Source organism: Camelina sativa, chromosome 15, assembly GCF_000633955.1.
Source record: "Camelina sativa cultivar DH55 chromosome 15, Cs, whole genome shotgun sequence".
NCBI lineage: Eukaryota > Viridiplantae > Streptophyta > Magnoliopsida > Brassicales > Brassicaceae > Camelina > Camelina sativa.
Window position 1 is genome coordinate 18,880,624 of NC_025699.1, and position 22,972 is coordinate 18,903,595.

Sequence of the window (22,972 nt, forward strand, 5' to 3'; positions counted from 1 at the left end):
TAGATTCCATATGCATACAAATTTTCAATAATTGATCCATTTATAAAAAAAAAATGAGGTGCCTATGCCTACCAGAAAAAAAATCCAGTGTTCGGTCATCAGCAAAGACCATTAGCAATTCAGTTCCTGGGCCGGGACGGCGCATATCTTACATGCAAATACATTGTCACAGATATTTTATTTTTCCTCTTAAAATAGTTTGTAAGAAAAAGAAAAAAAGAGAGAGAAGAGAAAAAGCATTATCCCTTACGACGAGTAAGCCGTCGTTTTGAGTTTTTTTTTTGGTTTTGGCACCGTTCGTACAAATCCTGAGATCTTCTTCAGACTCTTCCTTTTCTTGTCTCCTTTTCTCAGTCCGTCGTCGTTTTGATTCAAGTTCGCTGTTTTTCTGGTTAGTCTTCCCCTTCTCCGGCGTCGTTTCGTGTTTAACGTCTCTGTCTATCTGATTCCATATCGTTCGTTTCTTCTCTGTGTGTAACCGACCAATGGAAGATAAAAATCAAACCTTTTTCTCTATTAATGGGTTTCGTAGTGTTGAGGAAATCTCTGTCCTTTTTTACATTTTCTGGTTTTGAATGAGGCTTGAAAGATTTGATTTTTTTTGTTTAGGGTTTCTTCGATTTTGATTGATTGGAATCTATTAATGTGTTTTCCCATCAAAATTATTGTTTTTTCCTGGTAAAGTTTGAAGCTTTGGAACATTTTTGTGATTAAAGTTTGAAGATTTATTCGGCTTTGTGCAGGTGAGTGTTGATTCTGATGGATATCTTAGCGAATCCAGGGCCACTTAAGGATATTGTGCTTTATGATCAAGAGAAACATGTTTCCTCCGCTGTTTGGGATGGCCAGGTTTTAACTCTTCTCTGCACTTTAAAAAGTTCGATTTGTGGAAACTGTGACAAAGATTGGATGGTTTCGTTTAGTATTGTTGTTCATATATTTGTTTGCTGGTACTTAGACTAACGATAATGTGGAAATGAATTGTTAGGAGCGTGGTGCGTTGAGGTGTCATGAGCACACATCGAAGTTGGGTGAGTGGAAGCTTAAACCAAAGCAGATAGAATTAGTGGAGAGAGCCGGTTTTGGGTATTTGAGACGGATCCCTGCTATTAGTCTTGACAACCCTCTTATCTCTGCGTTGGTTGAGCGTTGGAGGAGAGAGACCAACACTTTTCACTTCACAACTGGGGAAATGACTGTGACTCTTGAGGACATTGCTCTGTTACTCGGATTGGGGATTGATGGTAAACCTGTCATTGGAGTGACATATACAACTTGTTCTGCGGTATGTGAGAGGTACTTAGGGAAGGTACCAGAGTCTAATTACGCTAGTGGTGGGATGGTTAAGCTTAGCTGGTTGAAGGACAAGTTCTCTGACTGTAAAGATGATGCATCTTTTGAAAGAGTTGAGTACTGTACACGGGCTTATCTTTTGTACTTAGTAGGTAGTACCATCTTCTCTACAACCACTGGAAACAAGGTGCCTGTTATGTATCTTCCGCTGTTTGAGGATTTTGATGATGCTGGAACATTTGCTTGGGGTGCAGCTGCTTTGGCTTTCTTGTATAGAGCACTTGGGAATGCTTCTGTTAAATCCCAAAGCACGATTTGTGGTTGCTTGACGTTATTACAGGTGCTATGATTTTCATTTCTCGTTCCCAAACTGATATAATCACTGAGCACATGTCGAATTTTTTTGCTAGTTTCAGCAGTTTGGATACTTGTGTAATTGAATACATTTACTTAATCTTCTCCATCTTTTTTGGTTTTTCTATAGTGTTGGAGTTACTATCACTTAAACGTTGGCCGGCCAAAGCTGAATCGTGAGCCCATCCATGATCATTTCCCATTTGTGCTTAGGTGGAAGGGGAAGCAAACTGGTCCAACAGCAAACCGTGATGTTGTCTTTTACCGGAAAGCATTGGACGCCTTGAAGCCATGTGAGGTAAGCTTGTTTATCTTTCATATTCATCAGCTAATCTTCTTTTTGTATACTCATATACCTTCCTTGGGAATTAGGTGGAGTGGCTTCCTTATGAAAATATGGATGGTAGATACATACCAGATCACATTAGAAACTCTCTGCAGTTGGGTAGATCGAAAACAATGCTGATATCTTTTGACAAGGCGGAGAGACACTTGCCTGATCGCTGTCTCAAACAATTTGCCTTGTTTCAAGGCATCCCAGAAGATGTGCAAAAGTGGGTAAGAAAGTCTCGGGGAGTTGATGGAGGGGTTGACCTGTCGGTTAAAATGGAATCAGAGTTAAGCGAGTGGGAAATGCGGTGGGAAAACATTGTGCCTGATGATGTTCTAGGCGTTGATGAAGCAGACTACATGAGGTGGTATCTTGGAATAACCCGAAAAATTGTGGGAAGGCCCATCTCTCTCTCAAGCGAGTTTCAAAGAACGGTAATAGCTAACAACAAGTTTCTTGACCCTTGGTCATTTTGACAGTAACGTTTCTAGGTATGATCTTAATACTTTATCCTCCTTGTTGATTGCAGATTACAAATGTGAGGGATATATTGGAGTTGGCTGAGAATTTCCAAACACATGATTTGGATCTTGAAAGAGGCAACATGATTTCACGGATTATGAACCTTGCGCAAGATTGCCTAAGAGATCAAGCTGGAGTAACGGTTACAGCAGAAAGCCAGCAGCAGATCGAACTTGGGAAAAGAATGCGCGGTAAAGAAAGGGTGAGGAGGAAGGGGATGGGAAAGAGAAGGAAAGGCATTGATCCAATGGAAGACTATGGGGGTAGTGAAGATGAATCACAGTTTGGGCCTGTGGTTGAGGTTGGTGAAATGCATTTACCACTTACGCATACAAATTCAGTGTATGATGGAACACATCTGTATGATCCTGTCACCAAAGTTGATGACATGGAGCTTTGCGACACCATCCGTCAATTGCCCGAGACTCAAGACATCAACAAGATTGACGGGTCATTGCTAGACGATGCAGACAAGTCTTTTGAGGACAGTAAGTTACATGAAGAAATTGATACAACTAATGTTATGAGTGGCGAGGAGCCAACCGAGAGCATGGCGGAACTGCCCGAGGGCTATGATGTGAAGAAAGAAGATAAAGAATCAAAGGTTGAAGATTATGACGCAGCTAAGGAAATAATTAGTGATGTTAGCGGTGAAGAAAACGCAAACAGAGAGGAAGAAGATGGAACAGAGATGGGAGAAAGTGTTGCAGATTCGTCTTCTCTCGAAAGAAGAGGAGCGAACACTATGGTGGCTTGAAAACAGTTGGTTTCATCTCATCTATTTAACCAATGTGAATCTCTCTGCCCTGTCTATCTCTTGAGTTGTTGAGAGTTGTGGAACTGACAGATTCAATGAGAGTTATGGCTGCAGAGGAACTTAAGTTTAGTTTTCTATTTTGTATTTCTTTTAACTTATTTCGTTTGTTTTCTTAAATTACTGTCTTTTGTTTTAGAAGTATGTTTAATCAACTATCTGTAGTGTAGAAGAGGTTACAGAAAAGGATGGAAGAAGCATGAAACATCAGTATTCTGATTTAGTGATTAGTGTGACTCCGATTAGTATCTCTGTTTCTTCCTAGCAGAAACAAACTTAGATATATCGCAAGTAGAGACTTCTTATTTTCAGGTCATTCCTCTTCAAACTCAACATTTTAATGCATATCGCAAGAGTTGGTTTCACAACTTTTTCTTTGTTATTTATTAAATCATCTTATCCTAGTTGTGGTTGACAAGTTTTTTTTATTCATTGGGTTTCATATTTCTATCATTGTTATGCTTTGTTTCTCTTATTTTCATTCTACACTTTAGAAATTAGATCCACCTTCTTATTATATAAAGTTAGGTTTCAAAGTTAGTCATTAACATTATTTTACATATCAAGTTTATTGATAAGATGTGGGGTTTCCCCCAACCGTTCGAGATGCTTAAGAGCTTTACTTACACAAAATTATGTTCAATCTGATTTGACGAACTTCTAATTGCAAACGAGTTTTATCGTCAAGTATTGGTTGCACTTATTGTGTCATGTCTCTAATCCTTAATGAATGTAATCGAAATGATTCGTAACCTCAACTTGTGCTAAAGCCCTGATGGTGTTGTCATTGCTTAAATCTATTTTCAATTCGTTCGATTCTAGATTGACGCTTTTGATTGAGTCACTAACAGATCATTTGATATGTTTAATTAGATTTATGAAGGAAAAAAAAATTTACAAACCCTTTTGACTATATTTGGTAGATCAAATAGTCACTATAGCAGTAAAAACAAATTAGTTAATTTACCTAACAAAGATGCTCTTTCCTCATTCTATTTCCCTCTCTCTCTCTTTCTTTCTACTCATCTAATTTTTGTAAAGAGTGTAGTGTGTTTACTCATAAAAATTCTCCATTTTGTTCTTTTGTGAATTTTAAAATAACAACAACAACATTACTAAAATTCGAAAGTGTTCGAAGATCAGTGGTGGTTCAACAAATTGACCTTGAAAATTCCTCACATTTTTTTTCTTTAATTACAAAAGTACTTAAGTTCTGCAAACAAAAGTAGTCCTTACAAGAGAAAAAAAAAACAAGTCCACTTGTGAAAGAATCAATACTTTTTGTTTTGTTCCTCTCGGAGTAAGTATATAAATATACATATTTGCAAAAACAGATCCCTGTACTTTAATATACTCTCACTTTATAACCGAAGGAAACGAAGAAAACACAACACTAATGAGAGACACGAGATTATAATGCACTGGGTTCTGTGGGTCCCAATGCTTCGTCTTTTTGTCGGCTTGTGTTTTGTGGGTGGAGAATATATGTCATGAGAAACGTATCATCTAACCGTTAGATCAGCTACGTCCACATATATTTCTGTACACCACGAAACACAGGATTACAACCGCTTCTTCCCACTTTCTTCTTCTTCTCTCTCTTTTTTTTTTTCTTTTTCCCATAGTCATTTCTAAGTCCAACCATCTGTTTTTTTTTTTTTGACATGACCTTTTGTTCTTCTCTTTTCTCTTTGTAACCCAATTTGAGGTTGTTCGATTCGATCTACGGGTTTCTTGATCTTTTATTACAAGAACTTTGAGAAGCTTCAGTTTTGTCTTGGGATCCTCGTCTTTTTTGGGTGTTTTGGTCGGTTGGTGATCTTCTCGATGTCTGTGCTAGGTAAATTTTTTGGAATATTTATTTAAGCTTTCTAAAAAAAAACAAATTTAGGGTAGTATTAAATGTTTAATTTTATGCGAATCTTGATACTGGGTCGTCTCCTGACTCCGTAGTAAATGGAACCANTTTTTTTTTTTTTTTTTTTTTTTTTTTTTTTTTTTTATATAAATTTGGTTTTAAGTATTTTTAGCAAATGCTTTACTTTTGGGAGTTTTTTACTGAGATATAGAGATAGAGACTGAGTTCTTTTGTGTTTATCATGTCTTATTGGAGATATAAAACGTAGATCATTCATTAGTCATTTCTTGTTTGGTTTGTGGACACATTTTGTGAGACTTTATGGTAATACTTGAGTCTATTGACTCGTTGGTCGAGCATATGACAAATTATATTAAAATTCAAGAAAGCTTTGATAAAATTGTAACTGTCACCACTCTGTCATGCTCTTTAAGAGATCCTTTGTGTTCTGTAAAAGTTTGTTCCTATTGTTGTTTCTATGGAGTTAGTTTAGTATTATAAATTCACTAAAATAATATTTGTTTTTGTTTTGATTGCTTCTCCAGGCTTTGGAAACTAAATGGATTTGGCGTTTAAGCTTCATTCTATCCGGCTTTGAACTCGTTTGAATTTCTTTTGGTGTTGGTTAGAAAATTTTGTTGGTCTTTTAATTATGGCTGAGGAGGTTGTGAAAGTTCCGGTTAGTGATATGGAATTAGACGATTCAAGCGAGACTAAAGTAGCTGATGATGTTGTTGCCACTGATGAAATGGAGGCTAAACCAGTGACTGTTACTAGAACTGAAACTGTTGTTGAAGGTTGTCAGACCGAAAGTTCGAAAGCTACAGAGTGCAAGGAGCTACTACAACCTGTTCCTCATACCACAGCTTCACAGTCGGAAGTAGATGTCGCCGCTTCCCCGACATCCGAGAAAGCACCAAAGGTTTCTGAAAGTAGCACTGTGTTGTCTTTGCAGTCTGGTTCAGAAGGGAATAGCCCTTTTATTCGTGAGAAGGTTATGGAAGACGGATACAACTGGCGGAAGTACGGACAGAAGCTTGTTAAAGGGAATGAGTTTGTCAGGAGCTATTACAGGTGCACGCACCCAAACTGCAAAGCCAAAAAGCAATTGGAACGGTCGCCTGGTGGACAAGTCGTGGACACTGTTTACTTTGGTGAACATGATCATCCAAAGCCTCTTACTGGTCCTGTACCTATCAATCAGGATAAACGAAGTGATGTCTTCACAGCTGTGAGTAAAGGTGAATAAAGAACATATATAATTTTCTATTTATAAAAATGTTTCCGTTAGCGCTTATGATGTGGTGACATATTAAATGTAACATTGTTTCTTATGGTGTTATGTTTGTAGAGAAATCATCTGGATCCATTGTTCAGACACCTCGCCAAACCGAACCACCAAAGATCCACAGAGGATTACATGTTTCAGTTGTTCCACCAGCCGATGATGTGAAAACTGATAGTTCACAATCAAGTAGGATAAAGGGTGACAACAGTCACAAGGATTATAATAGTCCTTCCTCAAAGCGAAGGTAGTAATGATCAATGTTTCAGTTTTTTTTTTTTTTTCATTGTTCTGAAGGAAGGCTTCACCATTGGTGATCTTTGTTTTTCTTGTTATGTCGATGTCACTTAATCAGGAAGAAAGGAGGAAACATTGAGCCAAGTCCAGTGGAAAGGTCAACCAATGATTCACGCATTGTGGTTCACACTCAGACTCTGTTTGATATTGTGAATGATGGGTACCGATGGCGTAAATATGGTCAGAAATCAGTGAAAGGCAGCCCATATCCGAGGTTGTGATTGATTACAGGAAACACTCTATGATGTTAAAACTTTTGGTTTCATTCTTCTCTGCTTATTTTCTTTCTCTGTTTGATGGATATATTAGGAGCTACTATAGATGTTCAAGCTCTGGATGCCCTGTCAAGAAACACGTAGAGAGGTCATCTCATGACACAAAATTGCTTATAACGACTTACGAGGGAAAGCACGACCACGATATGCCTCCAGGAAGGGTTGTTACTCATAATAACATGCTGGACTCGGAAGTTGATGATAAAGAACTGAATGTTAAAGAAGGAGATGCCAACAAGACTCCACAGAGCTCAGACCAGCATGACGAAGATCACCCAATAAAGAAAACTAAGACTAATGGCTTTGAGAAAAGTCTTGATCAAGGTCCTGTCTTGGATGAGAAACTGAAGGAAGAAATAAAAGACATATCTGATGTAAACAAAGATCATGCAGCGAATCACACGAAGCTGGAAACAAAGTCAGATGATAAAACCACAGCTTGTCATGAGAAGGCAGTGAGAACCCTGGTGACTGAGGAACAGAAAACCAAGACAGAGCCTGCCCAAAGCTAAGCATTCGGTGTTGTACCGAGTGGTAATTTATATGGCTGTTTTAACGTAGATTAGTACAGGCAATATGGTTATAGACTGTACAGTTGTTGTTCAGGCGGGACCAGATTTAGATTAGTGTTTAATGGAATAGTATGCTTACTACCCTTATATAGCCACTTCCATTTGGTTCAAATAAGAGTTACAGGAAGAGATGGTAACACAACATGAGTCTTTCTTTGTCGATGGAGCCTGTGTAATAGTTGTAGTATGGGGATGTATATGATTTGATTCAACCTTATTAATGGTATTGAGACAACCATCTATTACTTCCAATTTGTCTTTTACATTACATTCTCGGATCATTCTTTCACTTCCAGGCACAAGATGAAACCAAGACCCTGTCCATCCAACCAAGATATAAAGCACCATCTCTTTCTTCAATCCCATACCCGTTGCTGTAATCTCTCAAGAGGGCTCTAATGGTGGCTGAAATTATTGAGCTCAAGGGGTATGGCTCAAAACCCGCCATGGAAAACCTTGACTTCCATTTCCCGAGAAGCTCGTGCCTTTCGATCCTCTCAGCTCCTTCACAAGCTATGATGTTGACAACATCCCTTGCCAAGCAGTGCTGCTCGATACTGATCCTTTCTTTGTGATTTCTCGGAAGCATCACATCAATAGACTCAAACATTGCCGTATAATAACTTAATGTCTCAAAGAACCTAGGAAGGAAAGGGGAAGTGTTCGTGTTGCATTCTTGTTCCACAAGAGTGACCACTTTAGGTGATAGACTCTTCACCATCCTCAGCAACCGGTCCCTATGGTTTTCCATGCTTACGCTCTCGTCAGGCAAGTGGTGCAGCATGTAAGCAAAGTTAACTCCAAGGGCTTCGCCTTCCCGGACATCAAGATTTGGCACTTCAACTTCATAACTCGGCCTTGAAATCGCATTGAACTTGAATGGGACATCAAACTTCTTTGCAAGTTTCTCTAGTCTTCTCTTGACTGTTACCAAGACAGACAAATCACCAATTCCGGTAATTCGAATATTTGGAGCCCCACCAGGCCTAGCTGCAAAAGCCTGAATCAGTGAAATCCACTGGCTCCCTTGCCCAATTTGGAAGTCAATAATGTGAATTCTCTCCTCATCCTTCATTGCTTCTGCGATAGCCCCATTCGCTGACATGTAACCAAACTTGAAATATGGGCAAACCTCATGCAGAACATACACATAAGATAAGAACTCGTACCTCTCTGGTTCTCTGGATTGGAGAGATTTGTATATCGAACTACCAGAGGCAGCTAGCCTTGCCACAAGCCCTTCTAACATGTACGCTCCCAATCTCTGGATTGGCGCACCAGAAATGGAAACCATACCACGCAACTCTCCCATACACCATCGTGCCAATAGAAGGTTATTCTCAGAAACAGCTTTCGCACAAGCAACCAGTACCCATTTCAAGTCTCCCCTTGATATTGCCTCCACTATCAACAACAAGTCATTAGCATCTTCAGGCCACATGGAGAGTTCATGGCAGATAGCATCATTGATACTCTCAGCTATCTCTGGCAATGGCTGCAACATTATTGTTTCCACTTCTCGCACATTGTGTCTCGAACCTCTTACATTGTCCATCACAAACAAGCAGCCTCAGGGAATAGTTCTTGGTATTATTAGGAGAACGCTGTTGATCGAGGGAGATACTATTGGTGAATAGAGAGAGTTCTATAACAAAGTTCATGAAAACGTCAACCAGATAAATCACTTTCTTCTGAAAAAGTCCCCGAGATGCAGCTTCTGCTCCAAATCTCAGCAGTGGATTTCAAGTAAAGTAGTCTGATATACTTGGAAACTTTAAACATCAACCATTCCTCAGGACATGACCTTTACATATCTGATCTTCATAACACACAGTATACAGTACATATATCCCTATCTAGCAATAGCCAATCATATAAGGGCTGCAAAACCTGTAGAAGTCATACACAAGTCTTTAATCAGATTGAATTAGATATGAAAAGCATACAATCATATCCATGGAGATCAAAACTCTTCCAAGGACTATAGAATACAACTCATGAGTACTCTATGAATCTACATCAACCATGTACTACTACTTCATCAATAAACAAAGACATAAAAGAGAGTTCCAATCCTAAACTAGCACTTCCATTATCCAATCATACGATCACAATTTGACAATTTCTCTTCAGACTTCAGAGCATCATGTGCACCCAACCAACATCAAACTGAACAACTATCTTCGTTTTGAATTTGCAAAATTGTAAACAAAGAGAAATTTTTTCAAGTTTTGTGTATAAGAAGAAGCAGAGCATCAAAATCGGAGGATAAAGTTTATATTTTTGTGACTAACCTTGTGTAGAAGAAGATTAAGAAGTAATCTTTTGGTCCAAGAGATTTGGTTTTGCAAGTGAGAGAGATCCCATCCCACCCAAAGCTCGCAGCTGAAGCAAAAGGAAGAATCTTTAGTGGCTGTAAAGAAGATACGACACCGTTTCAGCTTAAACCCGAATAAGACCCGATCACCCACTTGGTAATTTTGATATGACCCATCTCTCTCTCTCTCTCTTAAAGCCTCTGGTCAAATGGGAAATAGTGTAAGAAGCAACCTAATAAGAGACCTCAGAGGAAGACGATCGATGGATCCTCGGATATGGCACAAAGTAGCTGCAGTTTCCGGTAAGATTTTGTCGATAAAGTAATGATCTTTGAATTGATGCTGTAAGGAAGATACTGATTCGTCTAGTGTTGTAGGTATGGCTGCTCTTGGGTTAGGAACTTACGGTGCTCATTTCTTTAAACCAGAGAACCCTTCTTACAAACAGGTTCAGATTCTGAAATTGTTCGGAAATTTGATTACTTTTTTTTTACATTTAGCTATGTGGGTTTTTGCATTTGTTGTTGGATTTGTCTAGTAAAGTTTAAGGTTTTTTTTTTTTTTTTTTTTTCCAGGTGTGGCAAACGGCTTCTCTTTACCATTTGGTTCACACTGCTGCTCTTGTTTCTGCTCCTAGCACCAAATATCCCAACATTGTAAAGCTTTCTCTTGTTTCCTCTGTTTCTCCAGTTTGTGTCCTTATGCAAGTTGATGGAGCTGACATATCCTTTTTCTTGCTCAGTTTGGTGGCTTGTTGACTGCTGGGATTGTAGCCTTTTCCGGGACGTAAGTTGCTATCTTTTTGTTTTTCAAATTCTTCAATTTAACCTCCTGAATGGGGATGTGTATAGTAGAGATTTTGTGTTTAATGTTTGTTGGATGTCTTGTAATTGAGCGATTCAAAATGATTTGGAGTTTCCAGTATACGCTCTAATCTTTTGGAATTGGCAATAGCTGCCGCAAACCACGTTGTCATGTTTCGTACTCTAATTCATCTAAAAAGCATTGCGTTACTTGCTAGTTGCATAGGTCTTTGTATGTATGGTTTTGTGAGGTAATGATTAAATTTCAGAAAGAATCCATGCATTTCATGAAATAATTTGCTCCCGTCCCACAAACCATGTGCATCTGAAATTATGGTCTTTGAACTATATCTCAGATGCTTACTAGGTAACTGAACTCTAATGTTTTTGGATCACTAGTCTATTTCCAGGTAATGAGTATGTGAGAAAGTTTTATGTTGGTCAAAATGTTGCAGGTGTTATATGGTAGCGCTGCGTGAGGACAGAAAGTTTTCAACCTTGGCACCATTCGGAGGCTTTGCCTTCATCGCTGCTTGGGGAACCCTACTTTTCTAAACAATCTCAAAACCATCATCTATATTGTCAAGTTGTGGTCAAGCTTATTCCACATATGAACTCACTGTTTAATTTCCCTAAGAGATTGCTTAATAGTTAATACAATTCCGTGTCGTCGGTGTCGACAACCATAAAACTTATTCCTTTACTTGTTCACTTTGTTGCTAAAGGGATTATATGTAATTTTATTACCATACAATTTATAAAAATTCAACATTAGAAAACAGGCTGTGCGTCATTTAGCTCCATAGGAGTAATATAAGTGAAACTTCCAAGCAACAAAGATGGATTTATTTTATATTGTGCGACAGTACTAACAATGAGAAAAATTGCTCTATTCGTCATCTTTCATGTCATCTTGGCCCTTCCCTTTGAATCATTTGATATATTCAAAATGGCACGAACCGTGACCTATCAAAATCATCAGATAATCAGACACAGATGGTTGAAGATTTTGTTTGATCAAAGAGCTTAAATAACTGTTGACAAAAGGCCAAGGGTCTAGATAAAGTTTCTTACTAGGATCGCGTTGCGTGAGTATTGCGGCGCTGCTGAAGTAACAATCAGCACCCATGTGCTTATAACTCTGGTAATAACTATTGAAGACAACAGAGGCATGGTCCTTGAGAGTGTTGGGCAAGAAGCAAGGCTGGTTAGGCTGAATCTTACTGCAATCTGCTCCGCCGTGTTGACAAGCCCAGTCTAAGGCTGCTTGTGTCACATAATCTGGTATCTGTGAATCGGCTACACACCATTGTCCGAACTCCGCTTTTGCTATATAAAAAAAAACAAGAAGAGACACATGTTATATCTTTGAGATTATGTGTATGCGAGTGGATGTTACAATAATGGTGTACCTGAAAACGTTACTGTTATGAAAAGTAAAGCAATTGCTATCCTTGACCAGAAACTTTTCATCTTCACAAGAGGCAAGTTGGAAGGTTTGAGAGCTTAAAGATGGTCACACCTCGAGTATTTTATATTGTTAGTAGATAATCTCTGTTTAGTAAATTTATGTGTAATTCTTATCAACTGCCAAATTCTTTAGGTACAAAATTACTTTTTTGCCAGACTACTAATTACTTCTTACTAAATTACTTCTTGGCTATATAATTAAGTTTCTTAGATTTTTGAAATTTAAACATTGTGATTAATGTGTACTAATCTTATGTTATTCAATCATATATTTTTTGAAAACACTAATAAAATTCATTGTTATTGAATTAATGATTTAAAAATTTACTTTACAATCCAGTGTTATTGAATTTCTTTTCAAAATTTGATTTTTAATGATTTTAAAGGATCTCCTATATATTAATAGAAAAGCACATTTGAGAAAAAGCTGATGTGTCGCCGTCAGAAAGCTCAAGACACTTTTTAGCAAAATACCATTAAATTTTTCTAATTAATTACAGCTCTATGCCATTATCTTTATTTTTAGGGCATTCTCAAAAATGCCCATTTTTCCATACCCCTTTTTAAAAATACCCCTTCATGTTGACCTTTTTAAAACTACACTTCTTTATATACAAAATGACCAAATTACCCTTTTTGAGTGACAGTAAGAATGTACAGTCATCAAAATCGAAAATATTTTCCCGCCAAATTGTTTTTTTTCCGCCAAAATCGAAAATTTTTCCCGCCAAAAAAAAAAATTTTCCCGCCAAAATCGAAAAATTTTCCCGCCAAAAATATTGAAATTTATACCTTTTAAGAACATTGTAAACACTTTTAAAAGATTTTTAAAAGCGTTTACAATGTTTTTAAAAGGTTTTTAAGCACATTGTAAACGCTTGTAAATGCTTTTAAAAGGTTTTTAAACACCTTGTAAACGCTTTTAAAAACTTTTTAAAAGCGTTTACAAGGTGTTTAAAAACCTTTTAAAACCCTTTTAAAAATCTTCTAAAAACTTTTACAAGGTTTTTAAAAACATTGTAAAAGCGTTTACAAGGTGTTTAAAAACCTTTTAAAAATCTTTTTAAAAACCATTTGAAAACCTTGTAAAAATCTTCTTAAAACCTTTTAAAACCTTTTAAACAACTTGTAAACTGTAAAAGCGTTTACAAGTTGTTTAAAAAACCTTTTAAAACTCTTTAAAAAATCTTGTAAAAGCCTTTACAAGGTGTTTATAAGGCTTTTATAAGGTAGAAACCTTATAAAACCTTATAAAAACCTTGTAAATTATTTTTGGCGGGAAAATTTTTTTTGTCGAAATTTTTTATCAAAATTTTTTTGACAATAAAATTTTTGGAGGGAAAATTTTTTCGAAAATTTTTTGGCGGGAAAATATGTTGGAAATTTTTTGGCGGGAAAATTTTGTTTTTCTTTTTATTGAATAAAATAATTTTCATCTAAAGGTAAAATGGTCATTAAAAATTAAAAGAGGGCAAAAATAAAAATGGCCTGAAAAGAGGGTATTTTTGAAAAAGGATATATCAAAAGGGGCATTTTTAACAAATTCTCTTATTTTTAAAACAATTAACAGAATAATACTAAGGCAAAATTTCACTAAAATTTACTTACAAATATACAAGCCAAAATTATATTAATTTCTTAAAATTAATATAAATAATGATTTCTTAAAATCAATATAAGTAAAATATTCTAAAAGGACTATAAAAACATATCAATTAATATAAAGTTAATAAAAATAAAGAACATATAACTTATTAACAAAATCATATAAAAACAAAATGATATTTTTATGTTAGTATTATTATCATAGTAATTTAAATAACAAACTTTCAATAGTTATTATAATCTTATTATATAAAGTTGGGTTTTCAAAGTTAGTCATTAACAATATCATGACACGTGTCAAATATACTGATGAGATATTGACATGTGTCAAATCATCAATTTTAGATTTTGACAAGTGTAAAAGTTAATATTTAATAGGAGGAATTTGATTACAACAAAAATAAAAATACTTTGTTTTTAAAAATATTAATAATGTAAAAAGATAATTATCCAAAAACTACAGAATTTATAATAAAAAATACAAAGTTTTATTAAATAACTATAAGCAGATTATATATATATATATATTTCATAAAATTTGAAATTGTAATATTATTTACTTATTTTTAATTTTAAGTTACTAATTCTACAAAAAAATATAGAAAAAGGGATCAAGGAAATATACAGTTAATTTTAATTCTAAATTTTGTAGATATTCACTTCTATATGAACGTAGATCGTCTCATATTTAAATAATTTATTCAAAACACTGCTTTCAACTTTGTTTAATTGGGAAATTTTTTTAATGGGAAGGTAAATTTTTATTATTTTTTTAACCAAAATTTTCTCATACTTTTTTTTCAGTTGGATATAGGTAAGATTAATATGTTGATCCAAAAAAAATATTAATATATTCGTCTTTTTTTCCTAATACTGTATTTTAAAATTTATTGTAGGAATTTTAGATTGTTTTATTTAATTTATATTTTCATCTTTGAATTATTTTCGATTCATATATTACTGTGCTTATAATTTTCTATTGTTTCTTTAATTATGCCAACTTAATTTTTTTCTAATTCTCAACCTTGATTGGTTGGTCATAAACCCTAGGCTTAAAAGAATTGATTTGGTCACACATGTCACCAAAATACACTTATTTTTCGGTCAAGGGTCTTCAGAGAACTTCATGATGGGTGACCTTCCTGGAAGTAATTGTCGGAATTGTGCGAGTGAGAACAAAACACAAGAAAAGATCATTTGTTAATTTGTAGGGTTGGTAAACAAGTTTTGAAAGTCTCGCAGACGTAACAAACCGGCAATCAAATATGCATGGGTCTACGGGCCAGGAATGGATGTAGGGCCCACTTAGGAAGGTGGGCCCATGGAATGAGAGTGGACATGGGCTCACTAAGCAAGGTGGCGGTTGAGGCGTTACAGAGACAGAGGCTACATCATGGTCTGTCAAAGACACTTCCACGAATACATTGAAAAATTTAACATTAGTTACTATCAAAAGATTTTGTGACGTTAGAAAAATGTTTTTACTTTCTTTGGTTGTCGGAGCAAGCCATTTTTAGATAGCAAAAAGGCGTAAACATTTTCTCTCTACACAGGAGGAGGACATAGCCGAGGTTCCCTCTATGCTGGAGAATGTTGGACACAAGGTTATCTCCCCAAGGGAGGAAGGTGGAGGAGGTTGGACGCAATGTTATCTCTCCCAGGGAGGAAGGCGGAGCCAAGGTTCTCTCCATGGTGGAGGAGGTTGGACGCAAGGTTCTCTCCAGAAGGGATGAGGGCGGAGCCGAGGTTTTCTCCATAATAGTCATACATTATTGTGATGATACATCATTGATTAGTATATTATGTAATATATAAACAAATTAAGCCAACTATTTACTTTCACTTCTGCATACTTACTATCACGAATACATTGAAAATTTAACATTAGTTACTATCAAAAGATTTTGTGACGTTAAAAAAAAGTTTTACTTACATTGGTTGTCGGAGCAAGCCATTTTGAGATAAAAAAGACGTGAACATGTTCTCTCCACACAGGAGGAGGACAGAGCCAAGGTTCTCTCTATGGTGGAGAAGGTTGGACACAAGGTTATATTTCCAAGGGAGGAATGTGGAGGAGTTTAGATGTAAGGTTATCTCCCCAAGGGAGGAAGGCGGAGCCAAGGTTCTCTCCATGGTGGAGGAGGTTGGACGCAAGGTTCTCTCTATAAGGGATGAGGGCGGAGCCGAGGTTTTTTCCATGGTGGTCATACATTATTGTGGTGATATATCATTGATTAGTATATTATATAATATAATTTTTATTCAAAATATTTTTTGAGCCAACAGTTTTAGTAACTAAAAAACTATGTTGAAGCGAAAGTAAAATAGTTGGTTTAATGTGTTCATATAGACATTTTCTAGGTGATGATAAGGAATATATTTGTAACACAAAGTATATTTAGGTGTAAACAATACATTTTTAATAGTAACATACATAAAAGATTTGTAAATGGATATAAATCAGCGTATTATAACAAAAATAAAATTTATAAATAACATACAACAAATTTTAATATATTTTTTTTTAAAATTTAATTTGATTTATAAAACTTTAAACCCGCACATCGGGCGGGTCCTCATCTAGTTGACTATAAAAAGAAGTATATTACCCTTGAATTATCTCCAACTCATTAAAAGAAACTTAATTCCCAATAAATATAGATTTATATATATTCATAAATAAATATAAAAATGACAACAAATTAGGGGATATCATGATGTGTGATTATTTATATATATCTAAGTATGTAAACTAATTAATCTCAAAATTTAGTTTGATTATTCATTAAAAATGGAAATATTGATACCGAATAGGAATATACGTTCTAATTGTATATTCATCTATGTGTTATAAAAAAGGAATGAGACAATAACCCTTATCATTGNGAAAATTTAACATTAGTTACTATCAAAAGATTTTGTGACGTTAAAAAAAAGTTTTACTTACATTGGTTGTCGGAGCAAGCCATTTTGAGATAAAAAAGACGTGNTAAATTTGATTTTTAAAACACACAAAAATATATATTGCCATAAATTTTAAAATTTTATAAATATTTTCTTTACCATGTTCACATATTTTACGGGTAAAATGTATTCTTACACGAATACATTGATTTTAGAATTTCATTAATTTTTCATAATGTTNCTCCACACAGGAGGAGGACAGAGCCAAGGTTCTCTCTATGGTGGAGAAGATTGGACACAAGGTTATCTTTCCAAGGGAGGAATGTGGAGGAGTTTAGATGTAAGGTTATCTCCCCAAGGGAGGAAGGCGGAGCCAAGGTTCTCTCCATGGTGGAGGAGATTGGACGCAAGGTTCTCTCTATAAGGGATGAGGGCGGAGCCGAGGTTTTTTCCATGGTGGTCATACATTATTGTGGTGATATATCATTGATTAGTATATTATATAATATAATTTTTATTCAAAATATTTTTTGAGCCAACAGTTTTAGTAACTAAAAAACTATGTTGAAGCGAAAGTAAAATAGTTGGTTTAATGTGTTCATATAGACATTTTCTAGGTGATGATAAGGAATATATTTGTAACACAAAGTATATTTAGGTGTAAACAATACATTTTTAATAGTAACATACATAAAAGATTTGTAAATGGATATAAATCAGCGTATTATAACAAAAATAAAATTTATAAATAACATACAACAAATTTTAATATATTTTTTTTTAAAATTTAATTTGATTTATAAAACTTTAAACCCGCACATCGGGCGGGTCCTCATCTAGTTGACTATAAAAAGAAGTATATTACCCTTGAATTATCTCCAACTCATTAAAAGAAACTTAATTCCCAATAAATATAGATTTATATATATTCATAAATAAATATAAAAATGACAACAAATTAGGGGATATCATGATGTGTGATTATTTATATATATCTAAGTATGTAAACTAATTAATCTCAAAATTTAGTTTGATTATTCATTAAAAATGGAAATATTGATACCGAATAGGAATATACGTTCTAATTGTATATTCATCTATGTGTTATAAAAAAGGAATGAGACAATAACCCTTATCATTGTAAATAAACTTAGTAACCAAAAAAAATCATAATATATTTAAAATAAGTGATTACTAGATTATGCAAAATTGTTATAGTTACTCGATAAATCATAAATATAAATTTGATTTTTAAAACACACAAAAATATATATTGCCATAAATTTTAAAATTTTATAAATATTTTCTTTACCATGTTCACATATTTTACGGGTAAAATGTATTCTTACACGAATACATTGATTTTAGAATTTCATTAATTTTTCATAATGTTTTTTGGTAATAATCCGTCATTTATAAAAAATATTAACAAACCGACTAACTCAAATGATTTAAATAGCCTAATCAAAAATATTAAATCAATAAATTAGATTATCTTCAGAAAATTTAACATAAACTAAAATTAAATAATTAAACTACAGAGTAATTTAGTATATGTTGTTATGGTTACATAAGAAACATGCAAAATTGTTATGATTACAAGATAAAACATAAGAAGATATGAATTTTATTTTTAAACCACACAAGCATATTGTAATAAATAGTAATATTTTATCAATACTTTCTCTACAATAAAACTTCTTACACATTTAAAGATTTCACGGGTAAAACGTATTTTTTATACGAAAAATGCAGCTTTAAATAAAAAAATAAAAAAATTTAGTTACATATTATATTTGATACAAACAGATATTGGTTCTAGGATAATAATTTTACTTATAATAATTTTCTTTAAATCGATTTATCCCGCACATAGTGCGGATTTTTACCTAGTATAATAGTATTTGAGAAGAACTCTATAAAAATATAGAAATCCAAATATCATGTGAGATTTGAAAGATTTTACATTAAATCATATCAATTTCTTAAATTAAAATCATCAACATCACATAAAAACTCAAATTATATATTCAAGTCATTAAAACGTTTTACCTACATATTTTGTTTCATTAGCTGCAGAATAGATGAAATATCTAATCTTTATTGTGCACCAGTAACAAACGAGAAAAACAAAATATGTAGGTGAAACGTTGTTGCCCAGTTGCAGTTACGTTATTGCATTTTATTCAAGTTTTTAATTAAAAAGACAGCCAGTTGGTTACGTTTATGAACTCTAAACAAGTACATTGTAACTAATGCATCTTGTTTTATACTTTTATATAGAACATCGTAACGTACGAGAAAAAGCACATGAAACGTAGAGGATCAATTGGAACTTGGACACGTTTACTATATAAAGTATAAAGCATAAGAATTATCTCCCTTCAACTTGTTTCCTATTTGTCTGCGTCTTCTTGCTATTTGGTAGCTAGGGTTTCTTTTGTTTTTGTAAAGGAGCAGGAGATTTATCAAATCTCCCTAATGTATTAGTATTCAACGAAAAAAAAAACAATTACACCCTTATTTCTCTTGGCCGAGGCGGTCCAAAGACATCATCAATGCCATATCCCGCGGAGCAACATTCAATACATGAAAACCTAAACGTAAGAAAAAATGCATAGTAGATAATCATTCAATGTGGTTTCATAACCACTGCGTGGATGAGTGCAGAGGAGGGTGAGGCTCTCTTTTTTTTCTTCTCTATATTGTGATTTTCAACTTCAATATTCATGGTTTATATAGTTCAATGAACTCATTTTATTTTTATTTATGTCAAAATCGAATTGACCAATGACACGTAAACGTTACTGTCTCTACTTTTCTAAACAATCTCAAAACGATATATATTGTTGAGTTGTGGTCAAGCTTATCCGACATGTGAAGTATGAACTCAATGCCCTAAGAGATTGCTTAATAAAATTCCGTATCCACAACCATAAACTTCCTTTACTTATTCACATTGGTAGAATTTAGTGTAATCTTATTACCATACAATTTATCAAAATTCATTAGAAAACAAGCTGTTGTTCATTAGCTCCAGAGGAGTAAAAAAGTGAAACTGCAAACATTGGATTAATTTTATATTGTTCACCAGTAGTAGTAACAATGAGAAAAAATCTATTTATTCATCATCTTTCATGTCTTGGCCCCTTCATTTAAATCATTTCATAAACTCAAAATGGCACGAACCATAACCTATCAAATCATGAGATAATCAAACACAAATGGGTCAAGATCTTCATTCATCAAAGAGCTTAAATAATTGTTGACAAAAGGGTCTAGATAAAGTTGCTTACTAGGGTCGCGTTGCGTGAGTATTGCGGCGCTGCTGAAGTAACAATCAGCACCCATGTGCTTATAACGCTGGTAATAACTATTGAAGACAACAGAGGCATGGTCCTTGACAGTGTTGGGCAAGAAGCAAGGCTGGTTAGGCTGAATCTTAAAGCAGTCTGCTTCGTCGTGTTGACAAGCCCAGTCTAAGGCAGCTTGTGTCACATAATCTGGTATCTGTGAATCGGCTACACACCATTGTCCGAACTCCGCTTTTGCTATATAAAAAAAAAAATAGAAGATACACATGGTATATCTTTGAGATTATGTGTATGCGAGTGGATGTTATAGTAATGGTGTACCTGAAAACGTTGCTGTTATGAAAAGTAGAGCAATTGCTATCCTTGACCAGAAACTTTTCATCTTCACAATTGGCAAGTTGGAAGGTTTGAGAGCTTAAAGATGGTCACACCTCGAGTATTTTATAGTGTTAGTAAAAAAAAAACGTTTTGGAGGACTAATTAATTCTTCTTTGACCAAAGGAAAAGAAAAAGAAAAACTAATTATTTTTGGAAAAAAGGAAACTCTAGTTGCAACAAAAAGATTGTTTGTGAATGAAAAACAAAAAAAACACCAAAATCGAATCAAACTTAGCATCATCCTCAATAACATAATAAGAAGCCAAGAATGTAAGAAAACTAAACTAGTAATTCTGCTAGTTCTTCTCATTGACCTTGACCGGAACAGGTACCAAACTGGGAATAAATGTATAGTGCGAAGGCCAGTGATCAACCACATAATCAATATGAGTTTTACTGATCAAACTATTTTCCCCGAAAACATAGATCCAAGCCCGACCAGTTTCATCGCATGAGCATACGACGAGTCTTTTATCTTCGATGAAGTAGCTTGGCTGAGTGTAGTTAATATCTACTAAATCGGGCAAGTTAGGACTTGACACTTTCATAAACATTATCCATTCCACACCTTCACTATCCAAACTGTTATTAATCTTGTACTTACTCACCCATACCTCAATCTTTTTTGTTGCATGGCATTGCTTTAACAATGAAAAACGATCTCCCTCAAAAGCTCCAAGGACAAGAGCATCCATAAAATGGTCCGTCGTTCCGCATGGTAGATAACAGAATCTGAAGAAATGTTCGTTCGAGTAATCGAATTTATATACGCTGTACACGTGATCGGCCTCGCTAACAAAAACAACCCCATACAAATTTCCATTCAGAGATACACAACTCGTGTTGTGTAGTATAGGCCTTTTTTCTAAATTACCACCAGATTCTAACTCGCCGTCTTCCCACGCATTGGAGGCAAGGTCATGGACTTTCCACAAGTACTTGCTGTAATCTCCTTCCTTCCGACGACAACCAGCAACTATCTTGTAACTCCCACTACTGTTGTATCCTACGCCAAGGGACTCAAGTTGAGTTTGGTTCGAGTCTTGCTCGATCCATCTACTCTGTCTCAAGCACGGGTTCCAAACCACAGCTCCTCTCTCCATGCCGCAAACCAATAACTTATCGCAATCAACCAAAATTTTAGGTATTTTGTATATTTTATCTAAACCGGGAATATCTAAGGTTAACTCACACACCTCTATCTTTGGATCGATGCTTACCAAATAAATCTTGGATTTGGTTGTTAAGATGAATCGAAACGTGATCTTGTGGTTCTTGATGAACGTCTTGTCGTGGAAGAGAGCGTTCCATTGTTTCGATACGGTTGTGAAACGAACAAGAGATGTTGGTGGTACACGTGAAAGTATCTCTTCGGTCAACTCCAATGGAAGCTTCTCTTCATGCGCCATTAAAGTTATCCCAGTTAGGGTTTCCAGCCGATTTTTTTTCATTATGTTTGTTTATAAATAAAAACTAAAAATCTCCAAATATCTAAATTTACACTTATTTTGTTACCTTTGAATATTCAGATTGAGAATCGTAACTTATATATTTACGAGCAATATTTGGGTTTGTTCACCCCTTGTTGTTTTAACCAATAAAAATGCACCATATCATTTTACATATTAAAAAAGTCTTCAGTTCACCTCTAATGTTTATTTATATTTTAATATAATTTAATATAACTGAATCTAAATTACTTTATTAATGAATGTAATTAACAAGTGATCAATCTTATAATATATAAAGTTTGATTTTCAAAAATAATAACACGCCTGATTGCGAAGCCTTTAACCTTAGACATCATTGTATTTATAATTTTCAATTTTTATTTAATTGATGTTGACTTAGTTTATTTATTTCAAATCTTATTTTACTTTTGAATTAAATAAGATTTTCACATATAAATGTTCTTCTTTTATCATAGTTATGAGCTTCTCATTGGAAGTCCCTGAATTTTTTTTTTTTATCATTTTGAAGTATCTGCAACATATATAATCTGTATACATACATTTTTAAAGTACAATTGAAAAATAATCTTTAAATTTGGACTTATTTACGTTGCCATGCCATTGACATTATATATGTTGCAGATACTTCAAAATGATAAGTTTTTTCAGGAACTTCCAACGAAAAGCTCATAACTAAGATAAAAGAAGAACATTTATATGTGATAAATCCTAAATATAGAGCCTTAAATCCTTAAGCCAATTCACGTTAAATATATATGCTTTAAAAGTAGATTTTCATTTTATGGTTTTAATTAAGGAATTTAATGCATTGATGTTTTAATTGTTAATTGGAATTCTTAATCATTAGGTTGTTAATTAATTTGATTCATATGCTTGTAATGCTAGATTATAACTGATCATCTTGTTCTAGATTCTAGGTTATTCTATGCATCAAAAGTGTTCGATAGAATGTTTGAACTAATATTAATTGAACAATGTTTTTTTAGCATGCGAAAGTTGACATTATTACGTATTGTGGACTTAATGAACTTGATTGTAATGCGAATTTGGCTAGGAGGCTACAAATGAAAGTTTAGCAAACTAATAGTCAAATTTAGTTTCTAATGT

General features: G+C 34.3%; 7 protein-coding genes across 12 annotated transcripts in view; 3 read left to right on the forward strand and 4 right to left on the reverse strand.

Annotated features, from left to right (window-relative positions):
- The window catches only part of LOC104747160 (serine/threonine-protein phosphatase 7 long form homolog), a 4,621-nt gene extending 1,080 nt beyond the window's left edge, over positions 1 to 3,541 (forward strand). The window contains exons 1-6 of one of the 4 annotated variants that reach the window (XM_010468741.2): positions 251 to 391; positions 744 to 849; positions 989 to 1,633; positions 1,778 to 1,945; positions 2,020 to 2,412; positions 2,508 to 3,541. In XM_010468741.2, coding sequence (XP_010467043.1) covers positions 760 to 849; positions 989 to 1,633; positions 1,778 to 1,945; positions 2,020 to 2,412; positions 2,508 to 3,257 — 2,046 coding nt within the window. In that variant the 5' untranslated portion in view covers positions 251 to 391; positions 744 to 759 and the 3' untranslated portion in view covers positions 3,258 to 3,541. Of the gene's footprint in view, positions 1 to 250; positions 392 to 425; positions 850 to 988; positions 1,634 to 1,777; positions 1,946 to 2,019; positions 2,413 to 2,507 lie in introns of those variants that run through there. The other 3 variants (XM_010468742.2, XM_010468740.2, XM_010468743.2) reach the window with 3 other exon arrangements.
- Positions 4,915 to 7,846, forward strand: LOC104747164 (WRKY transcription factor 1-like). 2 transcript variants are annotated; one of them, XM_010468747.2, is made up of 5 exons: positions 4,915 to 5,154; positions 5,718 to 6,413; positions 6,524 to 6,704; positions 6,813 to 6,968; positions 7,064 to 7,846. In XM_010468747.2, the coding sequence occupies exons 2-5, from the start codon at positions 5,825 to 5,827 to the stop codon at positions 7,539 to 7,541; spliced, it is 1,404 nt and encodes a 467-aa protein (XP_010467049.1). In that variant the 5' UTR covers positions 4,915 to 5,154; positions 5,718 to 5,824; the 3' UTR covers positions 7,542 to 7,846. The 2 variants fall into 2 exon arrangements, with proteins under 2 accessions (XP_010467049.1, XP_010467050.1); XM_010468748.2 differs by lacking the exon at positions 4,915 to 5,154 and adding an exon at positions 5,352 to 5,496.
- On the reverse strand, positions 7,778 to 10,038 carry LOC104747163 (scarecrow-like protein 21). The gene is made up of 2 exons (XM_010468745.2): positions 9,896 to 10,038; positions 7,778 to 9,491 (listed from the first exon to the last, which is right to left on the reverse strand). The coding sequence occupies exon 2, from the start codon at positions 9,154 to 9,156 to the stop codon at positions 7,888 to 7,890; it is 1,269 nt and encodes a 422-aa protein (XP_010467047.1). The 5' UTR covers positions 9,157 to 9,491; positions 9,896 to 10,038; the 3' UTR covers positions 7,778 to 7,887.
- LOC104747162 (transmembrane protein 256 homolog) lies at positions 10,088 to 11,501 on the forward strand. The gene is made up of 5 exons (XM_010468744.1): positions 10,088 to 10,221; positions 10,297 to 10,367; positions 10,495 to 10,575; positions 10,662 to 10,705; positions 11,178 to 11,501. Exons 1-5 carry the CDS (start codon positions 10,128 to 10,130, stop codon positions 11,275 to 11,277), a joined length of 390 nt encoding a protein of 129 aa, XP_010467046.1. The 5' UTR covers positions 10,088 to 10,127; the 3' UTR covers positions 11,278 to 11,501.
- On the reverse strand, positions 11,477 to 12,339 carry LOC104747165 (glucan endo-1,3-beta-glucosidase 12-like). The gene is made up of 3 exons (XM_010468749.2): positions 12,135 to 12,339; positions 11,797 to 12,051; positions 11,477 to 11,688 (listed from the first exon to the last, which is right to left on the reverse strand). Exons 1-3 carry the CDS (start codon positions 12,193 to 12,195, stop codon positions 11,654 to 11,656), a joined length of 351 nt encoding a protein of 116 aa, XP_010467051.1. The 5' UTR covers positions 12,196 to 12,339; the 3' UTR covers positions 11,477 to 11,653.
- On the reverse strand, positions 19,808 to 20,452 carry LOC104747166 (glucan endo-1,3-beta-glucosidase 12-like). 2 transcript variants are annotated; one of them, XM_010468750.2, is made up of 3 exons: positions 20,337 to 20,452; positions 19,998 to 20,252; positions 19,808 to 19,896 (listed from the first exon to the last, which is right to left on the reverse strand). In XM_010468750.2, the coding sequence occupies exons 1-3, from the start codon at positions 20,395 to 20,397 to the stop codon at positions 19,862 to 19,864; spliced, it is 351 nt and encodes a 116-aa protein (XP_010467052.1). In that variant the 5' UTR covers positions 20,398 to 20,452; the 3' UTR covers positions 19,808 to 19,861. The 2 variants fall into 2 exon arrangements, with proteins under 2 accessions (XP_010467052.1, XP_019092775.1); XM_019237230.1 differs by lacking the exon at positions 19,808 to 19,896 and having other exon boundaries at positions 19,900 to 20,252.
- Positions 20,690 to 21,802, reverse strand: LOC104748601 (F-box/kelch-repeat protein At3g16580-like). The gene has a single exon (XM_010470214.1). The coding sequence runs from the start codon at positions 21,800 to 21,802 to the stop codon at positions 20,690 to 20,692; it is 1,113 nt and encodes a 370-aa protein (XP_010468516.1).

Excerpts from the sequence above, each read along its gene's own strand:
- LOC104747162 (XM_010468744.1), top strand. The coding sequence starts at position 10,128 with ATGGGAAATAGTGTAAGAAGCAACCTAATAAGAGACCTCAGAGGAAGA. Across the intron at positions 10,222-10,296 it reads CAAAGTAGCTGCAGTTTCCG|GTATGGCTGCTCTTGGGTTA; the intron begins GTAAGATTTTGT and ends CTAGTGTTGTAG. Across the intron at positions 10,706-11,177 it reads ATTGTAGCCTTTTCCGGGAC|GTGTTATATGGTAGCGCTGC; the intron begins GTAAGTTGCTAT and ends AAAATGTTGCAG.
- LOC104747164 (XM_010468747.2), top strand. The coding sequence starts at position 5,825 with ATGGCTGAGGAGGTTGTGAAAGTTCCGGTTAGTGATATGGAATTAGAC. Across the intron at positions 6,414-6,523 it reads CTTCACAGCTGTGAGTAAAG|AGAAATCATCTGGATCCATT; the intron begins GTGAATAAAGAA and ends TTATGTTTGTAG. Across the intron at positions 6,705-6,812 it reads AGTCCTTCCTCAAAGCGAAG|GAAGAAAGGAGGAAACATTG; the intron begins GTAGTAATGATC and ends TCACTTAATCAG.
- LOC104747166 (XM_019237230.1), bottom strand. The coding sequence starts at position 20,397 with ATGAAAAGTTTCTGGTCAAGGATAGCAATTGCTCTACTTTTCATAACA. Across the intron at positions 20,253-20,336 it reads CATAACAGCAACGTTTTCAG|CAAAAGCGGAGTTCGGACAA; the intron begins GTACACCATTAC and ends TTTTTTATATAG.
- LOC104747163 (XM_010468745.2), bottom strand. The coding sequence starts at position 9,156 with ATGGACAATGTAAGAGGTTCGAGACACAATGTGCGAGAAGTGGAAACA.
- LOC104748601 (XM_010470214.1), bottom strand. The coding sequence starts at position 21,802 with ATGGCGCATGAAGAGAAGCTTCCATTGGAGTTGACCGAAGAGATACTT.
- LOC104747165 (XM_010468749.2), bottom strand. The coding sequence starts at position 12,195 with ATGAAAAGTTTCTGGTCAAGGATAGCAATTGCTTTACTTTTCATAACA. Across the intron at positions 12,052-12,134 it reads CATAACAGTAACGTTTTCAG|CAAAAGCGGAGTTCGGACAA; the intron begins GTACACCATTAT and ends TTTTTTATATAG. Across the intron at positions 11,689-11,796 it reads ACTCACGCAACGCGATCCTA|GTCACGGTTCGTGCCATTTT; the intron begins GTAAGAAACTTT and ends TGATTTTGATAG.